This window comes from Varanus komodoensis, unplaced genomic scaffold (assembly GCF_004798865.1).
Source record: "Varanus komodoensis strain SLA01 unplaced genomic scaffold, ASM479886v1 scaffold3, whole genome shotgun sequence".
Classification (NCBI taxonomy): Eukaryota; Metazoa; Chordata; class Lepidosauria; order Squamata; family Varanidae; genus Varanus; species Varanus komodoensis.
The window spans coordinates 4,576,118-4,594,594 of NW_025335761.1; the positions used below are offsets into that span (position 1 = coordinate 4,576,118).

Sequence of the window (18,477 nt, forward strand, 5' to 3'; positions counted from 1 at the left end):
ATGACCAGATTTTAATTTCATCTCCATCCTGAGTCGTCATTTCTATTCTAAGCATTACGAAATTTGGTTTTCAAAGGTAAGAAGTAGTTATTATGTCCCTGTTGTTGTGCTAGGTTTGGCCCCAGTTCATTTTTGGTGTTATGATGTACTGTGCTCAGGAAGATAAGAATCTAAAGGGAGACACCTTTTCTCTGCTTTTTAAAAGGTTGATACATTGGCTTCTAGACTGCAGAGGTACCTCACTCTCACTTGCCTTTATTTTGCTGAAGTATTCAATCCAGTCAGCACAAATTAACATGGCAGAAAAGTCTAAGCTTAAAAAAAACCAAATACACTGCATAGATTATACATGAGGTAAGGATAGTCACTCATCAACACTGATAGCTGCAGGTGTTTTTTTTTTTAAAGTATGTATTTGTTTAATATGCCACCCTATAAGAAAAAGGTTATCTGGGCAAATCACATAATAAAACAGGTGAAAACAGATGCAATCACTAAAATTAAAAATGCCTGAGAGAAGAGGGATGCCAGCAAGATACCAGTTCAGGTGCTAAACAGAGCCCTTGGCATTCTAGAAATGGAGCAATCAAGGTTTTTTTTCATTGGCTCCAAAGATACAGACACATAAATATGGGAGGACACATTCCTTTAGAAACTCCAGCCTCAAGCGCCTTAAAGTGTTAATGGTTAACACCAGTACTTTGAATTGGGCTTGGAAACAGTCCAGAAAAACCAGAAGACAGTGTAGTGGACAAAGCACTGGCATCACATGATTATATTCATCAGTCCCAGTTAGTAGCTTGTATTTTATACTAACTGAATTAGGCAGCAATGGGCAAAGGCTATACAGATGTTGTTGGACTGAAGCTCCTGTCCCTCCATCATTGGCTCTGCTAGTTAAGACTGATGGGAGTTGAAGCCCAATAACATCTGGAGCACCACATTTACCCCCAGCTTGGAGAAACTTTAAGGTACATATGCATGATCATTGTAGCAACTATTTTTATGAACTTTTACTTTAGAAGTTCTTAACTGAGCCAAAGCTTTCCCAGAGAATATTCAAAGTGATCCTTCCTCCAGCTCAGAAGGAGTCATGCACTGTCTCCTACAGCTCTTCCTGTTCCAGTTGGAAAGATGAGCACAAGATGGCTGCTAGGAATCTCATATGGCCAGGACTAACCATCATCACACACTCCTCACCACACCTTACTGGGAGAGCTGGGACATGTGAAAAATGAACAAAAGAATGTCACTTTACGTTAGAACCTTCTACCTCTCGTTTTAAAAGCCTGCTTCGGGATGCTTCACAGATGTTGTAACTGTAAAGCAGGAATGGGCAATTTCCAGAGATCCAGGGGCCATATTCATCTCCTGGATCCTGGCATAGGCTATAGCTCAGGAATGCCTGGGAGAAAAAAACTGGAATTAACTTGTTTGCTGCCAAAATTCTACACCAAACTGCTATACAGTGCTGTAGTGTAGGACAGTGGTTACATTTAGCTTGTTTTAAGCTAAACTGAAACAGTTGGTGCATTGGGCTGTGCAGTAACTCGCATAAGTGTTGAATGTCAAAGCCAAAGTGAGCCCACATCTCCATGGAAGCATGAAGCACCTGAAGGGGCAGATTTAGCTTGGAAACAAGCTAAATTTGGCTGCCGAGGTGCTCCACAGTCAATAAGTGTGCTTTTTACAAACTTCTTGTAGAACATTTTTTTTAAATATTGGGACTGGTGGGGAATGGCAGCAGCCACAGCACAGTGTTGTGGGCTGCATGTTGTCCAGCCCTGTTGTAAAGGCCCAGGACATATACCAGCAAACTGCTCCTCATAGGATTGGTGTTGGTTAATCTTCAGCAGTCTTGGGGTGGATGCTGAATGTACTCTTGCTGTCTGCTTGAGCTTGTGACCTGCATGCCTTCAGTTCTTCAGCCCATGTAGTCCCCATCTGGAGAGTGTAGGAGGTACCCAGTAAGCAAACACAAGTTTCAAGCCATACCTGAAATACTCTTGCAAGTCTGCTCTCATGGTAGCCTCCTTAGCTCACAAGTTCTACCATGAATCCAGCTCTTAATGGAGCTGCTGTTTAATTCAAAGAACAGTTCCTTTACATCACCCACATAGCATAATAAAGCCCCATGGGTGGCAGTAGCTGCTGATTCCGGCTGCAGGTTTTCTGTGATTTTGGACTGAAGTGACAAACTTCATTCATGCAGAACACCCCTGAAAAGAACATTCCTATTTGGAACGAGAAGGGCAGGGGGAACTTCCACATTCCAAAAGTAACCGGAGAAACAAACTGTATCTGACTGCAACCCTGCCTGGGCTATGATGTCTTTATGCCGTATGATATGTATGACACCATGACACAGAATGGATGCATTTTCAGCTGGCGTATGGAGAACTTCTTAGCTCTTGCTTATGTAGCATGTGCTGTCAAGCTGGAATTTTTCAGAGTTAATAGAAGTCTGTTTTTAGCAGAGTTGAGTAGAGCAAAACAGATGTGAAGCTTAGGGCTAAACTACACATGACACGCAATTGCTTGCATCGTTCCCCTGGCTTTTTTTTTTAAACCAAAAGAAGCCTCAGAAGGCTGTGAGATTGAACAGAAGAATGACAAAAGTGAAAGGGGCTGCTTAAACCTTTCTTGTAAAGTTTTTTCTATTCAAAATGGCTGCATGACCACATTTTCTTTGGGCAGGAAATATACCTGTGTCTTTTTCCAGATACATTGAGAAAACAAGCAGCAGGCAGAGGCGTTCAGGAAACAAAAGAACAGCAGAGAAACAGCAACTTTAATTGCTTAGGCATCATATAAATATTAGAATAATTTTTAGTGAAAGAAATTCCACACAGTATTGCTATTCCCTGGCTGCGTTCTTCTACTCATCAGTGAAAAGATAAAACATACATGTGGAAGTGGTGGAATATGGAGGCGAAAATGAGAGCAGTTTCCCTGTTTCACACAGCTTTGTGAAGTCATTTTTGTTTTCTCTCAAAAAGTCATGAGAGAGATACACATGACTCCACATCACTTCCAGTTTGGATATTATTATGCTACCATTAGTTCATTTTATATTGCTAGTTTCCTACCGCATTGTTGTCCATAGATTCAAAATACTTTATTTGTGGGAAGGAAGTGCACAATTAGACAATGGAATAAGAGACGTTATGGAAAACTTTCCTTGAGAGGATTCTAATTTTTGTTTTAGTTAAGGTTGCATGCGCATCTGCCAGGGACTATTTTGGGCAATGAAACATAGACAAGACACAAGCAGTATACCTACAAGGCCCAAGTGCTCCTTCCTGGCTCCCTTTCCATCTTAGCTCTTTAGTAAGCTCTGCTGGCCAAGTCATACTTCTGTGGGTAGTTTTAGGGTAGCTGTGAAAATTATTCACCCTTCAGTCTAGCTATAGATTTTTTTAAAAAAGAAAGCACACTAGTACTGCAACTACTACTACTTTGGAATGATGTTCTTTGGATGATCCCTGAATAAATGAGAACCGGGGGGGGGGGGTGATGTGCTTCCTTTCCCACAGCAGTTGTGCTGGTGTTTCATGTTACAGGGGCGTTTAAGCTTGTAGATCCTCCAAAGCTGTCTGAGGCACCAGATAAATTAAGTCACTTGGTGCTGATTTCATGGGAATTCTTTCACATCAGAGGAATGCAGAGCTGATGAAATTCAGCGCAGGGGCGCCTGGGAGAGAAGAGGTTAAAAGGATGAGCCTTTGACAGTGAAGCATTACGGTTCTCTTCACAGGATAACAAGCCTGGCCACCAGGTGGTGGCTGCTTCGTGAAGGGGGACCAAGGCTGTCATCCGTCAAACGTGTCTTTATCATCAGTATTACATGATGCAGCCTCTCCTCGTTTTTGTACACTTCTTACCTAGGGATATCCAGGAGCACCTTTTTCGTGCTGTAAGCTTCTGGTTATGTCAATACCTCCGAGGTTATTTCCATTGGTAATTTGTCACAGTGTCTGTTCTAACAGATTTTTAACATCTGATTTATATGTATTTGGGATATTACTAGTCTCTAATAGCAAAAACAATGTACGGTCCACTCATCCTGTTTTGAAGTCTTTTTTTCCCCAGACAGAACCGCTTCAGTTTATCAAAGCATAAGAATTTATAATTGTCTGTGTGAGCTTGCCACATACTTTTAAAAAGTTTTTTACTGGGGAAAAAAAACATAAAACAGATGAGTCTTTAGAGAAAAGGAAAGGCTTCTTAATGCACCCCACAACGCAGTAATATATTTCATTGTTAACATGGCAGTGGTGTAATGTTTGCTTTTTGTGTATGAGAACAACTTTGTTTTAACAAGCTACTTCTTATGGAAATTGTTTCCCCCAGGTGGGGAATGACTTGCACAAAGGCTCTCAAAATAAGCTACAAGCAGAAAAGGTCGCCACTACATTGGACTGCATTTAAAATAGGGTGGTCATTTTTATCTTGAAGAGGCAAAGAACTTTGCCAAGAACAAATACAATGCTACTGTGCTTACAATGGCAAATGGTACTTTACTTTGCAATCCACCAGGGACAGGAAGGTTTCAAGTGTTGCTGCTGCTCTGATTTTGCCCCAAGTGCTGCCGCCATTGATAGATCACAGCGTGTCTTGTTTCTCCCTCTTTTTCCCACCCTTCTGATATGGTTGTGCCCCTTTACGACTTCATTATGCATATATGAACAATTGGCTCATTGTGAGCCACGTTTGGAGTTGTGTTCCTTTACTTGTGGCTTGCCCCTGTCCCTTTTCCTTACCTCACTTTTCCTTATTGCACTGCTGATGCAGTGGGCTTGTGTTAGTGGTAGAAGCATGGCCTGCTTGGCTGCCTCTTATTCAGGAACTGCAGAAGAAATGACCTGCAGTTGAATACTTATCACAACCTCGCTGCTCCATCCCCTCCAAAATGTTTTCTACGCATCAGCACCAAACAGTGCAGCCAACAGTCAGGGGAAAAGTTTTGTCATTCAAAGCATCTGAAGGGAGTCATGTTTAGGGAGCTCTCAAACATCTTTCAATCTCAGGAACCGTGATGTTTATTCATTTAAGGTTGGCCACCATTAAATGGGGCCATGGTGGTTCATATTGGTTGAGAGGGCTTAGAACAGCTTGACTGAAAAGGACTGGGTTACACTTGCTGCATATCTTGGTTATGAATTTTCAGTTGTCCTTATTCTAACATTCTCCTCTATAAATTCTGCCCTGTAGAAGGGATTTATCCTACAAAAGGCAATACTTGTAGTAATATCTTTTCTGCCACAAAAAGAATATTATTTATTGTTACTTAGATTTGTAGTAGTCTGTATTTACAATATACTATCTCTGCTTGGCTCATCTGCTTCTGCTGCTTTGAAAGGAGCAGGGGTTGAAAGCGGAATGAAATGATGCTGAGAAGGATGGACCTTCCAGGAAAGGCTGCATGTTTGAATGCTTTCCAACACCAGAGTTCCTCATACATGAAAAATGAACCTATTAAGAAGAAAGATAATGTATGAATGTGGCCTCGGAAAGTTTGTCACGGGGTAGTTAATCTGCTCTAAGGATCCTGATTTATTTAAAATCCCAGAAACAGTAGGATTCAGAGTCTTCAGTTTAAAAAAAAAAGTGTAAAATGCTTGTTCACACTGCACAATATATGGACCTCTCTCCAACTCTAAAGCTACTGAAACTCAGTGTAATCACATGTTCGTATTCATAGATCTATTTGATTTAAAATTTGGAAGTGGTTGTAGTATTTAAAAGTATTTCTGAATAAGAAATTTTGCTGCAGGAATTGGTATGTCACAGCAGTAACTGTAGGTAATTTATTTCCTCTTTTCCTCAGAATGATGGCCTCCTATTTCGGAGTTGTCCTTGAATCTTGCACCAAAAAATATGGTAGTTGGTGTGCAAGTGACATTTAGTTGATACGTCTCATTTTCTGCTCTACAATCCCAGCAAAGAACTAATGCCTCTGCAAAGGGTCTGTGCCATAAAGGAATTGTATTGCTTTGTTTTTGAAAGATACTAAATCAATTTAAGAGTTACTGTAGCTGCTGCTTAATAAAAATCCTTTATACATTATTACCTGTCAGCAGATACTGGAGAAGCCTTCAGTTCAGTGGCAGTCACTTCAGCTCTGAAAATGATCTTTGTCCAACTTGTTGCCAAATGGGTTTTTTGGCTTCTAACTAGAAAGCAAAGAGCCAGTGTGGCACAGATGTTAGAGTGTTGGATTGGGCCTTGGGAGTACCAGGCTCTAGTCCCCACTGAGCTATCCAACTCACAGGGTAGCTTCAGGCTACTTACTGGGTTGTTGTGAGGTTAAAATGAGAGGAGAAGGACCATGCTTAGGTTCCTTGTATGAAGAAAAGAATGGTAGGATTGACATGTAATAATCAGTAAACCAGTATGGATTTTCCCTTATTTATTTAAGATCAAGATGAAAAAAAAAGTTTGATCTTTCCTCTATTTCTCCTTCAGGGGCCTTCACAAAGTCAAAATGTACATATGTATGTTCATTGTATAAAGACTGCAGTTTCATGTTACATGTGTGAATCCACCATAACAGACTGAATTCCATAGGAAACCAATAGCTTTGGCTAGTGGACAGTTGTTGTTGTTTAGTCACAAAGTCGTGCCTGATTCCTTGCAGTCCCATGGACAACATTCCTCCAGGCCTTCCTGTCCTCCACTATCCCCCGGAGTACACCCAACCCCACACCCACCTCTCCAGTGACCCCACCTCATCCTCTGCCATCCCTGTCTCCTTTTGCCTTCAATCATTCCCAGCATCAGGGTCTTTTCCAATTAGTCTTTCCTTCTCATTAGGTGGTCAAAGTAATGCAATGAATAAATAATAGGGAACATACAAGATTATATCCAAAGGATCATGAATAAATAATAGGGAACATACAAGATTATATCCAAAGGATCATATCCAGTCCTAATCCAATTTAAAGCTAATTTTTTCAGTGGGTATACTCTTAAGGAGGACCAACATTGGCTATAGCCCACTATGTCAAAAGTAATGGCTGCATTCAAATGTCATAATTTAGCACTGCACATGTAAGTGAAAAGGAGTTTGCGCAAGCCACAGGTTCATACACTGCCCTCCGCTCTTCCTGTGTGACAGGGAGAAGAAACAAGCTAAAATTTATGGTTACTTTAGCAAATACTTGGTTTGTGTTTACATATGAACCATGGAATGTAATTCAGAATTAAGCTGAAAAACATGCCAAAATCTAGTGCATTTTTGTTTTGCAAGCTTCTTTAGCAAACTAATATTTACTTTAAACCACAGTCCTTGGAGTGTAGAAACTAAATTTAGATCACTGAAGATCATTAAAATAAATAAATAAAATCCTAAAAAATATTATAGCTATGCTTGTGGCATGACTTGATAAAAGCTAAGTAGAACCTCACTATGTAATAACAGATTAGATGTAATACATATTTTATATATTCTCTGGGTATATATAGCATGCATACCTCCTCCCCCTCCATCCCATCCTTGCCATCTTGATCTCAGATCTGAAGTAGCAGCAGCCACGGAGGTGCTGGAACCATGAGGAGAACCAGCGGTTTCCCTGTCACAGGGAAGACCAGTGCCTGCCAGCCTCATTGCTCCACAGTGCTCTCCAGTCTGAGATCAGAGGCAACAGGGGGGATTCCACTGCTGGCACATGTCAGCAGGTGAATTCCCAGAGTTACCTCTGCTCTCAGATCAGAGACAGCAACCGGAGAGCCTAAGCCCCACCCCGTAGAGGAAACAAAATAAGCTGAACCAGCCAGATTAGTGGGCTGGAGGCTTCTGGAGCCTGATGCATATATTGTGATCAGAAAAGCATAGCCATACAAACAGAAACCGAGGTACCATAATGCCTTCCTTTTAACATTAGGAATCATTGCTTGCTGCACTCGCTGAATGAATTGGTACGTAATCATAGTCTCCCATATTTTATAAATCCATTACTATTTAGCTGGTTGCTTTGGATACTTATGTACTATGCAAGACTTGATGTTGCACACAACTGTACTGCTGTGTAAAATCCTTTAAGAAGGTCTTGACTTGATATCTGCATAGAGTGCAACATTGCATTTGATGGTCTAAACAGCTCCTTTCAACTCTGTGATTCTCTTCTTTAAGAGTCCATTATCATTAGGTTGAAAATTATCTTCAGTTTTCTTAATCTTATATACACTTCCTTATGTGGAATTTTGCCCTTAACTATGGACTACAAATGTATTTGATAAGCAAATAGGAATATATGTCTGCACCAGAGAAAATGTGTTTCTTTTCATCAGATCCAAAGGAAAAACTGTTAGCTGTAGAGTATAAGCATATTTATTTATTAACAGCTGGCCCTATGTGTAGTTACTAATGTAATCTCACAGGTTTGTTTTAGCCATTTCAAAGCCCATCAATCAACCATACATGCAGTATCTAAATATGTATTTCTGAATTAATTTCCATCTAGGATTTTAAGGTTCTAAATAAATAAGTAAATGAACCAAACTGCCAGAGGCCATATGCAGTGCAGAATAGATCTTGATTAGGAGGTTGAGAATTCTGATGACCTTGAAAAGCTATAGAATAATAAGTGAAAAATGATACCACTTTTTCTTTCAAGGCAACTTTTTTTCTGAAGGAGAATGTCTTGTTAGTGATGTTTCATTAGTGTACCTTGTTCAAGAAACAATGTAGTTGTGATTGGGCTTGTGCTGTAAGACTTTCAAGTGCACCTTGCTCTTGCTGGTTTTCTCGATCTTATTTTTCTGCAGGATCATCTGCATCAGATAGCTGCAGCTATTTGGCTTGCAGCAGATCTGTTTGTCAGAGCCTTGAGATCCACCAGCCAGACCCAAGATCCAGTTGTAATCCAGTTGGTGTACCCCATGGTGAACCATAAGCCCTGGTTCTGTATTCGGTATTCATAACTAGGTTTACCTCTGATCTGCCACAGATCAGAATTTCTAATACCAAATTCTAAAAATACTGTAAAAAGACTCGGGTCCAATGATTTCATTTCATGTGTCCCTGCTTTTCACAAAGTGCTCCTGGCCCTTTGCATAGGATGCCCAGAAGGCTATAGGCATCACAACTGGATTGTATCCAAAGTCTTCCCATTTCTACCACCTCCCCGTTCTCTAATAGCCACCCTCCTGGGAGTGATGGGATATGTTTGCTAGTAAAAATGAAGAGAAGAATGCAGTCTCCTCTGAAAAAACATTGTACATATACAATCAGAACTTTTGCACTTCATTTCATCTTCAAGTTCTTAGTAATTCGGTGTATAATGACTGCCAATCTCAAACAAGATTCCAAATTTTCATCTATGAAACTGGAATTATACTTTTTCTGGTGGGCTTTGAATTCTCTTAAGATTTTCTTTTCTGTCAGTGCCGCTGTAAAACAACAAAACATGCATATGCACTTTGATTTTATCAGCATGGAGAAAAAATTCCTCAGCATAGGTTTTGGGTTTTTTTGTTGGTTTTGTTTCTTTAATCTTTGAAAATGCACTCATCCTGTATCTGGTTAGAAAAAATGAGGCAGAAGAAAGACTTGTTTCTTATTGAGAGTTCTGTCCAGGCTGGACCTGTGGGTGAATACAGAGCTAGGATGAGGTGTGCATGCATGAGATTCTTCCATCTTCTCCTTTGCAACAGGTACACTCAGAACAGAATTGTTCTTACTCAGAACCAAACAACATGTTCGGCATCCTGTTTCCTGGTCATTGTCTTCCCTGAGTGTCCTGTTGCATTGCTGGTTGGTGGCACTGCCCAGAACTTTTGCATCTGCAATTTCCTTCAGTTTCCCACATGTTCAACTGGAAAGATGATCAGAACTTTTCCTCAACACCCACACACTTAATTTTCCAATGAAAAATGCAGTTGCATGAGAGTAAGCTCTAGTGATCACAGTGTGACTTCTCATTAAAGTGCCCAGGCCTGCTCTCCTGACGTTCCCTTCTCTTCCTTTTCAATTTATTTTTTTAAAAGCATACAAAGGTCCATGTTTACCATATATTACTAGGGAGCTGCATTACAAATAGGTTTTGCGCATGCGTGCACATGCATGCACACACCCAACACTGTCCTGCACATTACATCATCCTTCAGCACTAAGGGAAGGATGTTCAGGACATGCATCCAGGTTGGTGCCACATTGTGACGGTGCCCTGAGCACTTTCAGACAGCAGAGTCCAATGTCTCCGTAGCAGGAAGATAGAAGGTAGAGGGTGAGGGAGCAAGACTGCAGGTTGGCAACTGAGTGGCCAGGACTCCAGACACCCAGTTTCCCAACAGCTTTGAAATCACTTGCAATTTCAATTTTCCTTCCAACTCAGGAGCTGAAGAAATGGCAAGGATCTGCATACAACTGCTGTGAGGATTTTTGCTCACCACTGCAAGTCCCACATCTGGGAGAAAAGCAAGGGCTTTTCAAACAGAATGTGAATGTGGTAACCAGTATTACTGAAGCCTTTCTTCAGCTGGGACTAATCTACCAATTATGGCTATGTCCTGACAGACAAAGCCTAGCCACTGTTGCACACACTCTGATAGTATCCCATTTAGACTGTTCTAACATGCTCTCGGCTTTCAGCTTTAAAAGCCAAGAGCTTTGACTGCTCTTTGGAAGGCTAGATACTGAAGATAAAACTCATCTTTAGATACTGAAGGCCAGATACTGAAGATGAGACTTTGGCCACCCAATGAGAAGGAAGAACTCACTGGAGAAGAGCCTGATGCTGGGAACAATTGACAGCGAAAGAAGAAGGGGACGGCAGAGAATGAGGTGGCTAGATAGAGTCACTGAAGCAGTTGGTGTGAGCTTAAGTGGACTCCAGGGGATGGTGGAGGACAGGAAGGCCTGGAGGAATGTTGTCCATGGGGCCGCGATGGGTCGGACATGACTTCACAACTAACAACAACCACATGCTCTAAGTGTGGCTGTCTTTGAAGACAGTCTGGACACTCCAGCTGGTTCACAATAGGGCTGCATGATTGTTAACAAGAACTAGTCTAAGGGTCCATATTAAACAAGTTTTATATCAACTACACTGGCCACCAGTGGGAGTCCGAGCCCAATTTAAAGTGCTTGTGCTTACATATAAAACCCTGAAATGCTTGGGCCCTGGGTAACTGAAGGATCGCCAGCTCCTGTACGTGCCTGCCCATCCATTAAGATAGAGTGAGGAAGTCCTTCTTGAAGAGCCATCCCCTAGGGAGATGAAGAGGATGCTGGCTAGGAGAAGAGCCTTCTTGGTGTTAGTGCCCCACCTTTGGAATAGGTGCACTTGGCACCATTAGCGCTAGCATGTCAGCACCAGGCAAAAACTTACCTTTTCTCTGGCTATTTTAACAATTGATTTTAATGGTAATTTGGTTTTGAATCGATCCTATTTCTGGTTTTAGTTTATTTCAGTTTAAATTGTTTTATTTTAATGCTTTATATAATACTTTAATTTTGATATGTTTTACATTTGCTTATGTTCTAAGTGTGTTTTGAATAAGCTAAGTTGACATTATTAAGATTAGAATGTTGTGTATTTACTGTACTGTGAGCCTCACAGAGAGCCCAGATAGGGGCTAGTATAGCAGCATACAAATCAGTCAGTCATTCAAATAAATAAATCAGCCAGACAGCCAGCTGAGAACCAACCCACAAGTGCTTGGCAATCGCATGGGATAAAATTAGTTCAGAGATGCTGCAAATCTTGAAATGAGCAGCATAGTGACATCATAGGGTCCTAGCCTTATACTATTAGGTATTTCTCAAAGCATGTATAATCAGCTAAACAAGTACCAAGCCCTTTGATTAAGTATTCTAGTGTAGAAAAGTCAGAGAGTACTTCTAATACAGAGCTCTTTCATGACCTCACTCTTTTATTTCTTTTCCTACAGCCAAGGCAAAATCTAAATGTGGCTCCACCTTCTTTCCCTGTGCAAGTGGAATTCACTGTATCATTGGCCGTTTCCGATGCAATGGTTTTGAGGACTGTCCTGATGGCAGCGATGAAGAAAACTGCAGTAAGTACCTGTCTACTTCTACATAGAGCGACATCCCATCCCTACTGTTAATAGAGAAATTCAAGTGAAGGCCCAGATTTCCTAAGTTTGTATGCAGAGACACAATTTCTATGGCTTATAACTGCGAGCATCAGCACTTGCCTTTTTAGTAGCTGAACTATTTTGAAACAAGCTGATAGTTTAGCATATGAAACTTTCCTTTATAGAGAATAAATTCTAAAACTTATCTGGAATCCTGAAGGTGATCCGGTGTTTAATCTTTTCTGCACTTCTGCTCTAAAATGCCTGCTGTGTTTCAAGCTTACAATTTGTTTTGTTAGCTGATCAATATAAATCTTTAGGTCAGAACAGAGCAACTGACAACAGGTAGAATTCAGAATGAGGCTGTGAGAAGGGCATGTTGTTCATTAAGGTGACTTTAAAAAGAAAAAGAAAAAACCCACACTCTTCATTTGAATGTTGTCACAAATTGGCTTCATTAAAGATTGCATTGCTGTGCAATGCCATGTCGCTATGCTTTCTCCTCTTCCTACATCACTTTTCTGTTTAGTATTTTTCCTTGTATCCTTGTAAGATGTTTTCCAGGTTGTGTGGTTCTGTGTTCTTTGACCTTGTCAATTATTTCACACACACAAACTCAAACACACACATATAGAGTTGGTACCCTATGCAAAGATTAGATAGCTTCTTTTCTGCCTTTTTTATCATCAGTCATATTGCCTGCAGACTGTAGCTGGCAGGTTGCACTGAGGTCAATATAGGAAGAAAAGCTTCAGCTGTATATTCAGATGCTTGGTTATATTTGGCAGGAATACAGTACAACAGATGCTATTTATCCCACGCAGAGGCGTTTCGCTCAGACTGTGGCACCTCGATTGTAATAAAAGCCACTGAAATCCATTTTGGACTTTGTAGGAACTCTATGTGCAAGGAATATTTTTAGCATAATTGGTAAAAGTGACTGAATTAGTAACCAGCCTGCCTCTGTTACTACTTTGGAGTAGGAGATGGGGATGAGAACAAGATGTTTTCATTTCTTAGGTCAAAGTTATCATCATATCACATTGATTTTAATCTTCTTCTCTTGTCTTCCTTCTCTTTCATAAAGAAAATAATAATAGTTTCAAGTGTGTGCTCTTTCCTACACTTCATGTGAAAGCTTCCTTTTTGTAGGTGGTTGAACAGATTTCATGGTACTGTGGCCAAAATTATAATGTATCACAATTGCAAGGAAAATAGGTGGATCTCTCAATATGTTTTGGGCACACATACCCTTCTCAGAGGAACTTTTAGAAACGTCTTAAAAGGAAAAAGGAACAGCACGCCCATTTTGTAAACTAACCAAAGCTGCAAGATTTACAGTAAGGTTTTCTTAAACGTTAGCTTTCTTCCTTGTTGACATCTATTTGGATGCATTCACATTTTTGACCTTTTTATTTATTTACATATGTCATCCTCAGTAGCCTCTGTGTTTGTCTTGCTCTTGTGTCTCCTGAAACATGGGAACAGATTCCCACCAGAGAAAATGCAGTTGGAAGAAGTTTAAGGGCAGTGAAATTTACCTTAGGTTACACTTGAACAAGCAGAGCTAGAATGGTTTTGCAAAAAATACATCTTAAATCAGAATTCTGAAGTTTGGAAGAGAGATGGAAAACCATCGCTCTATTCTGAACAAACTTCTGAATCACAAGTAGGATCAGATCAAAAAATCTACTGTATCAAATACCTTTCATGTACATATTTACTTTTATTAGAGTGTTGGAGTTTACTTTTCAGCCTTTCGTATGCTTGGGCCTTTTCTTGGAAACCTCAGCTCACCCTAGAATTCTTTATAGCGTAAGAGTTTTCTTGTATAAAAATGTGCAAAAGAGAAAATTGTATGTAGGAAGTTTCCATTATATGGTTCCCTCTAGCATTCTAAGGTGATTTAGCACAAAACTGCCAACTCTTGGGAAGTGTGAAGACTCATGGTAGCAGGAAGAATGGGAAGAAAAACATCTCTCCAGCATTAATTTTTCCAATGAAAGGCAAGACAATTTTTTTGTGGAAAGGGGAAAGCGCTTAATAGAACAGTTTTCTTTTTCAGAAGAGCAAATGAAATACTTTTAAATGAGCATTTCTGAGTAAAATTACTATACCCAATTTTCTGCAAAACCCTTAAATCCAAGAAGAAAGGGGAATTGTTTGTGAAGATAGCATTTGCTTCTGCTTTGCAAGGATGACTCAACAAGTAGCACTCTGGGAATTTAATGTTAGAAAATAACTTCCAGTTGAAAAATATAAAATATCTTCATGTAATTTTGACTTAACTGGAAAACTACCAAGCATATTTTTCTAGTAGTGTGGTGCTTCTTGCTTCCCATTTGTTTCTATCTTCCTGAGTATGAGAACATAAGAAAAGCCATGCTGGTTGAAGTCAGTAGTCTATCCAGTACAGCACTCCATGACGATGATGGCAACCCACAAGACTCTCAAGCAGGCGGTGTACAAAAATTCTGCATGCTCAAACTCCTCACTGGACACAGGCATGCTGACTCTGATAACAGAGGTGGCACAGAGCTGACGTGGTTTGTAAGCCATCAGTAACCTCCTTCTCCATGAATGAGTCTAGGAGATGGGGATGAGAACAAGTATTCAACTCCATGAATGAGTCTAGTCCTTTTTCATCCAAATTTAAATCTAAACTCTATAGTTTTACTAAATTCTATAGTTTAACTATGCCCTGTGTGGAGAATCACTTGTCCTGAATCACCATCCAGTGAGATTCATGGGTGACCCCTGTTTCAGGTGTTATGGGAAAGGGAGAAGGATGTCTTCCTCTCCATTTTCTCAGCACCGTGCATTGTTTTGGTCACATCTATCATATCATCCTTTACTCACCCTTGTTCTAAGATGAACAATCCCAGCTGTTCTAACTGTTCCTCAAGATGAGTTCTTTCAATTCCTCAATAATTTTAGCTGCCCTTCTCTGTACATTTTCCAACTTAATAATGTCCTTTTCAGGTGTGGCAACAAGAACACAATATTCTAAACGCAGTCCCATAAGAGATTTATATAAAGGGAGTATGATCCTGGAAATTTCATTTTCAATTTCAATTCATTTTTTTGTTTACATCTAGCATGGAGATTGCCTTTTTCACAGTAGCTGTGAAATGTCACCTGTGCTGACATTTTTATCAGACTGTCCACAACAACCCCAAGCTCTTTTCTTGATCAGTAATTGCTAGTTGAGATCCCATTGGCTTATACTCAAAGTGGTGATTTTTGTCCTGTTATGCATTACTTTACCCTTGCTTACATTGAACAGCATCTACCATTTTGATGCCCATTCTCTCAGCTAGGAAAGATCCCTTTGATTTTAACCACCCAAAATATTTTGGTGTCATTGTCAAACTTGGCCACTATACCGCTTATTCCTCATTCCAGATCATTTATGCATAGCTGAAAAGCATTGTTCCTAATACAGAACCTTGTGGTACCCCACTGGTTACATCTCTTGATTTGGAGAAATTGCCATTTAGTCCCACACTTTGCCTTTTGTTCTTTAACCAGTTACTGATCCATAGGATGACCTTCCTGCCCTTTATTCCATGACTGTCCAACAATCTTAATCAAAAGCCTTTTATAACTTCAAGTAAATAATGTCTGTGAAATTGCTCCTGACCACATGTTTCTTGGCGCTCTCAAAAAACTCTAATAGTATTCTATGATGCACATATAGCTGTTACAAAGTTTCGCTTAATACTCTTATTGCTGCTTCTTAATTATATTGTATTTATTTTCTGAACTCTTCCTCTAAAAATATGAGGTGAGGGTTACAGGATGATACTGAAATTTTATTTTTATTTAATTTTATTTACTGTAGCATTTATGGCCTTATTATAAGGTTATTTTATTTTAAGTTGATATATCAGTGTAGTGTTTGCTTGCTTTAAAAGCATAATCTTGTTTGTTAGTACAGTGTTACTACAAAAAAGGCAAAAGTAATTTTAAGTCACATAAACAGAAGTATAAATTCAAAATCATGGGGAATAATATTTCCCCTCTGTTTTGCACTGGTCAAACCTCAACTTGAATATTGGGTTATTGTGTCCAGTTGCGGATACCACAGTTGAAAAACGGTTCAGATAAATTGGAACAAGTTTAGAAAAGGGCGACTAAGATGATTGGCAGCTAGAAACTAAGACCAAGAACAAAACATTGAAGGGACATAGTACGTTTGGTTTCAAGAAGAGATGACTGAGGGAATCTTGTAGCATTTTTCAAGTATCTGAAACATTGTTACAAAGAAGAGGTCCACAATTTTTTCTTTTTCATCTGCATTTGTAAAGCACAGAATAATGGCCTTAAATTAAAGGAAAGCAGATTTTGGTTGGGTATCAGAAAAAAAGCTTCCTAATAGTCAGAGATACGGAACTAACTGCCTAGGAATGTGATGGATTCCTGCACTGAGCTGTGGTTTGACCAAAGGATAAAATGGCCTCTTCCAGCTCTGTGATTTTGTGATGACTTTTATACTTTTGAAGAATTTGTCGATGGTACAGTTTATGTGCTAACAGAGCTATCCTACATTTGAAAGGGAGAAGTAGATAACAATTTGTAAGTTCTGGAGCCCTTCCAGCTTGCTTTAGGCAGAGTTAGTGGGAGATTTTTATTTAAATTTTATTTCTCTGGCATTTTTGTTTAGACCACTCTGTCACTGCCCTATTAGTTTCAATACGTTTGAAATTAAGCATACTAGTTCTCCCTGAGCTGATCTCCGTTATCTCAGGGAAGTGGTAGGTTCAGTGGAATCCACCCTCAAACAGTCTGTTTTGGAGCCTACTACTGGAGGAAACACTACTAGCTATACTACCATGCCTATAGAGTTTTCGGTAGGCATATCATGGCCTTTCTTGCCAGCAGCATTCCTTCCAAGCATTTTTATGCCACCCTAATCCTTCTCAGACAGCCATCCATGGTGCTTGGGATTGTTCTGCCTACTATGTATGATACATTTCAGATACATAATCCTAACCCAAGATTTATTGCCCTACCCAAGGTTTGGCAGACAATCAAGCAACCCATGGCTTGTTTTTTTAGTCCTTAAGTTGTTTGTTTTCCTCCTCTTTTATGCACATCCTTTATGTATTCTGAGTGCCTTTGCAGTGCAGAAATGCCAACATGTATAGAGAAACTAGTATTTTGTCCACTGTCTATGTTGTCTGGTGAAACAACCTACAATTCTGCGTACACACCAGGTTCACAAACCTTAATGTAAACACACAGAGTTCACACCTAACAACAAACCATGGATTCTCTTTATGCGTTGTGTTTAACAAACAATGGATTGTTAGAATGGGCTTGCACATCAGGATATCCTAGAATTCAGAAACCCATAGATTGTTTGTCTGTTTATACCACCCCAATAGTCCAGAGGGCTCTCTGGGTGGTTTACAAACATTAAAACCCCACCAATCCTAAACAAATAAATAAATTGGCTACACCACGACTGAGTATAAAATAACATGGTTAAAATGAATTAAATAAATAAATATACCATTAAAATTAATTAACTTTAAAATATTGGTTAAATAAAAAGTTCTTGACCTGGCACTGAAAAGCATATAGTCACAGTGCCAGGTGGATCTCTCTAGGGAGCGCATTCCATAGTCGGGGTACCACCGCAGAGAAAGCTCTCTTCCGAGTACTCTGTCTCCTAACCTCTTTCAAAGAGGGTTCCTGGAGGAGGGCCTCTGCTGCCAATCTTAGGGGGCGGGAGAGCATATAGGGAAAAAGGCGTTCCTTTAGGTATCCTGGTCCCAAGCTGTTCAAGGCTTTATAGATAATAACCAGCAATAACCACTGGCCTGGACTTCAATGGGAGGCCAGTGGAGCTGATAGAGGACTACAGTAATGTGAGAATAACGACTAGTTCCCAAGAGCATCCTGGCAGCTCTGTTTTGCACCATCTGAAGTATCCGGACCATCTTCTCAAGGTCAGCCCCACGTAGAGCACGTTACAGTAGTCCAGACGAGAGGTAATCAGTGCATGTGTCACTGTTGCCAGGGACAGCTCCAGGTTGAGGAGCACTCCCAAGCTGCAGACCCTGTCCTTTAGAGGGTGTGCAACCCCATCCAGGGCAGGGCCCAGGTCACTTACCCGGAAACTTGAATCACCTACCAACTGGTCCTCCCTTTTATCTGGATTGAGCTTCAGGTAATTGGTCCTCATCCAGCCCATTACCTCAGCCAGGCACTGCTTCAGTACAGCCACCGCCTCACCTGGAGCAGATGTAAATGAGAGGTAGAGCAGGGTGTCATCAGCATACTGATGACTCTGCAGCCCAAACCTCCTGATGACCTCTCCCAGCGGTTTCATGTAGATGTTAAATAGCAAGGGGGACAAAATGGAGCCCTGGGGTATTCCATGGCAGAGTTGCCATGGCGCAGAGCCAAAGTCCCCCAGCACCACCT

At 40.3% G+C, this 18,477-nt stretch overlaps 1 protein-coding gene across 1 annotated transcript in view; it reads left to right on the top strand.

The window, feature by feature from the left end:
* The window catches only part of LDLRAD3 (low density lipoprotein receptor class A domain containing 3), a 168,890-nt gene that overhangs the window by 71,752 nt on the left and 78,661 nt on the right, over nucleotides 1-18,477 (top strand). Inside the window, exon 3 of the mRNA XM_044436607.1 lies at nucleotides 11,896-12,021. Coding sequence (XP_044292542.1) covers nucleotides 11,896-12,021 — 126 coding nt within the window. The remainder of the gene's footprint in view (nucleotides 1-11,895; nucleotides 12,022-18,477) is intronic.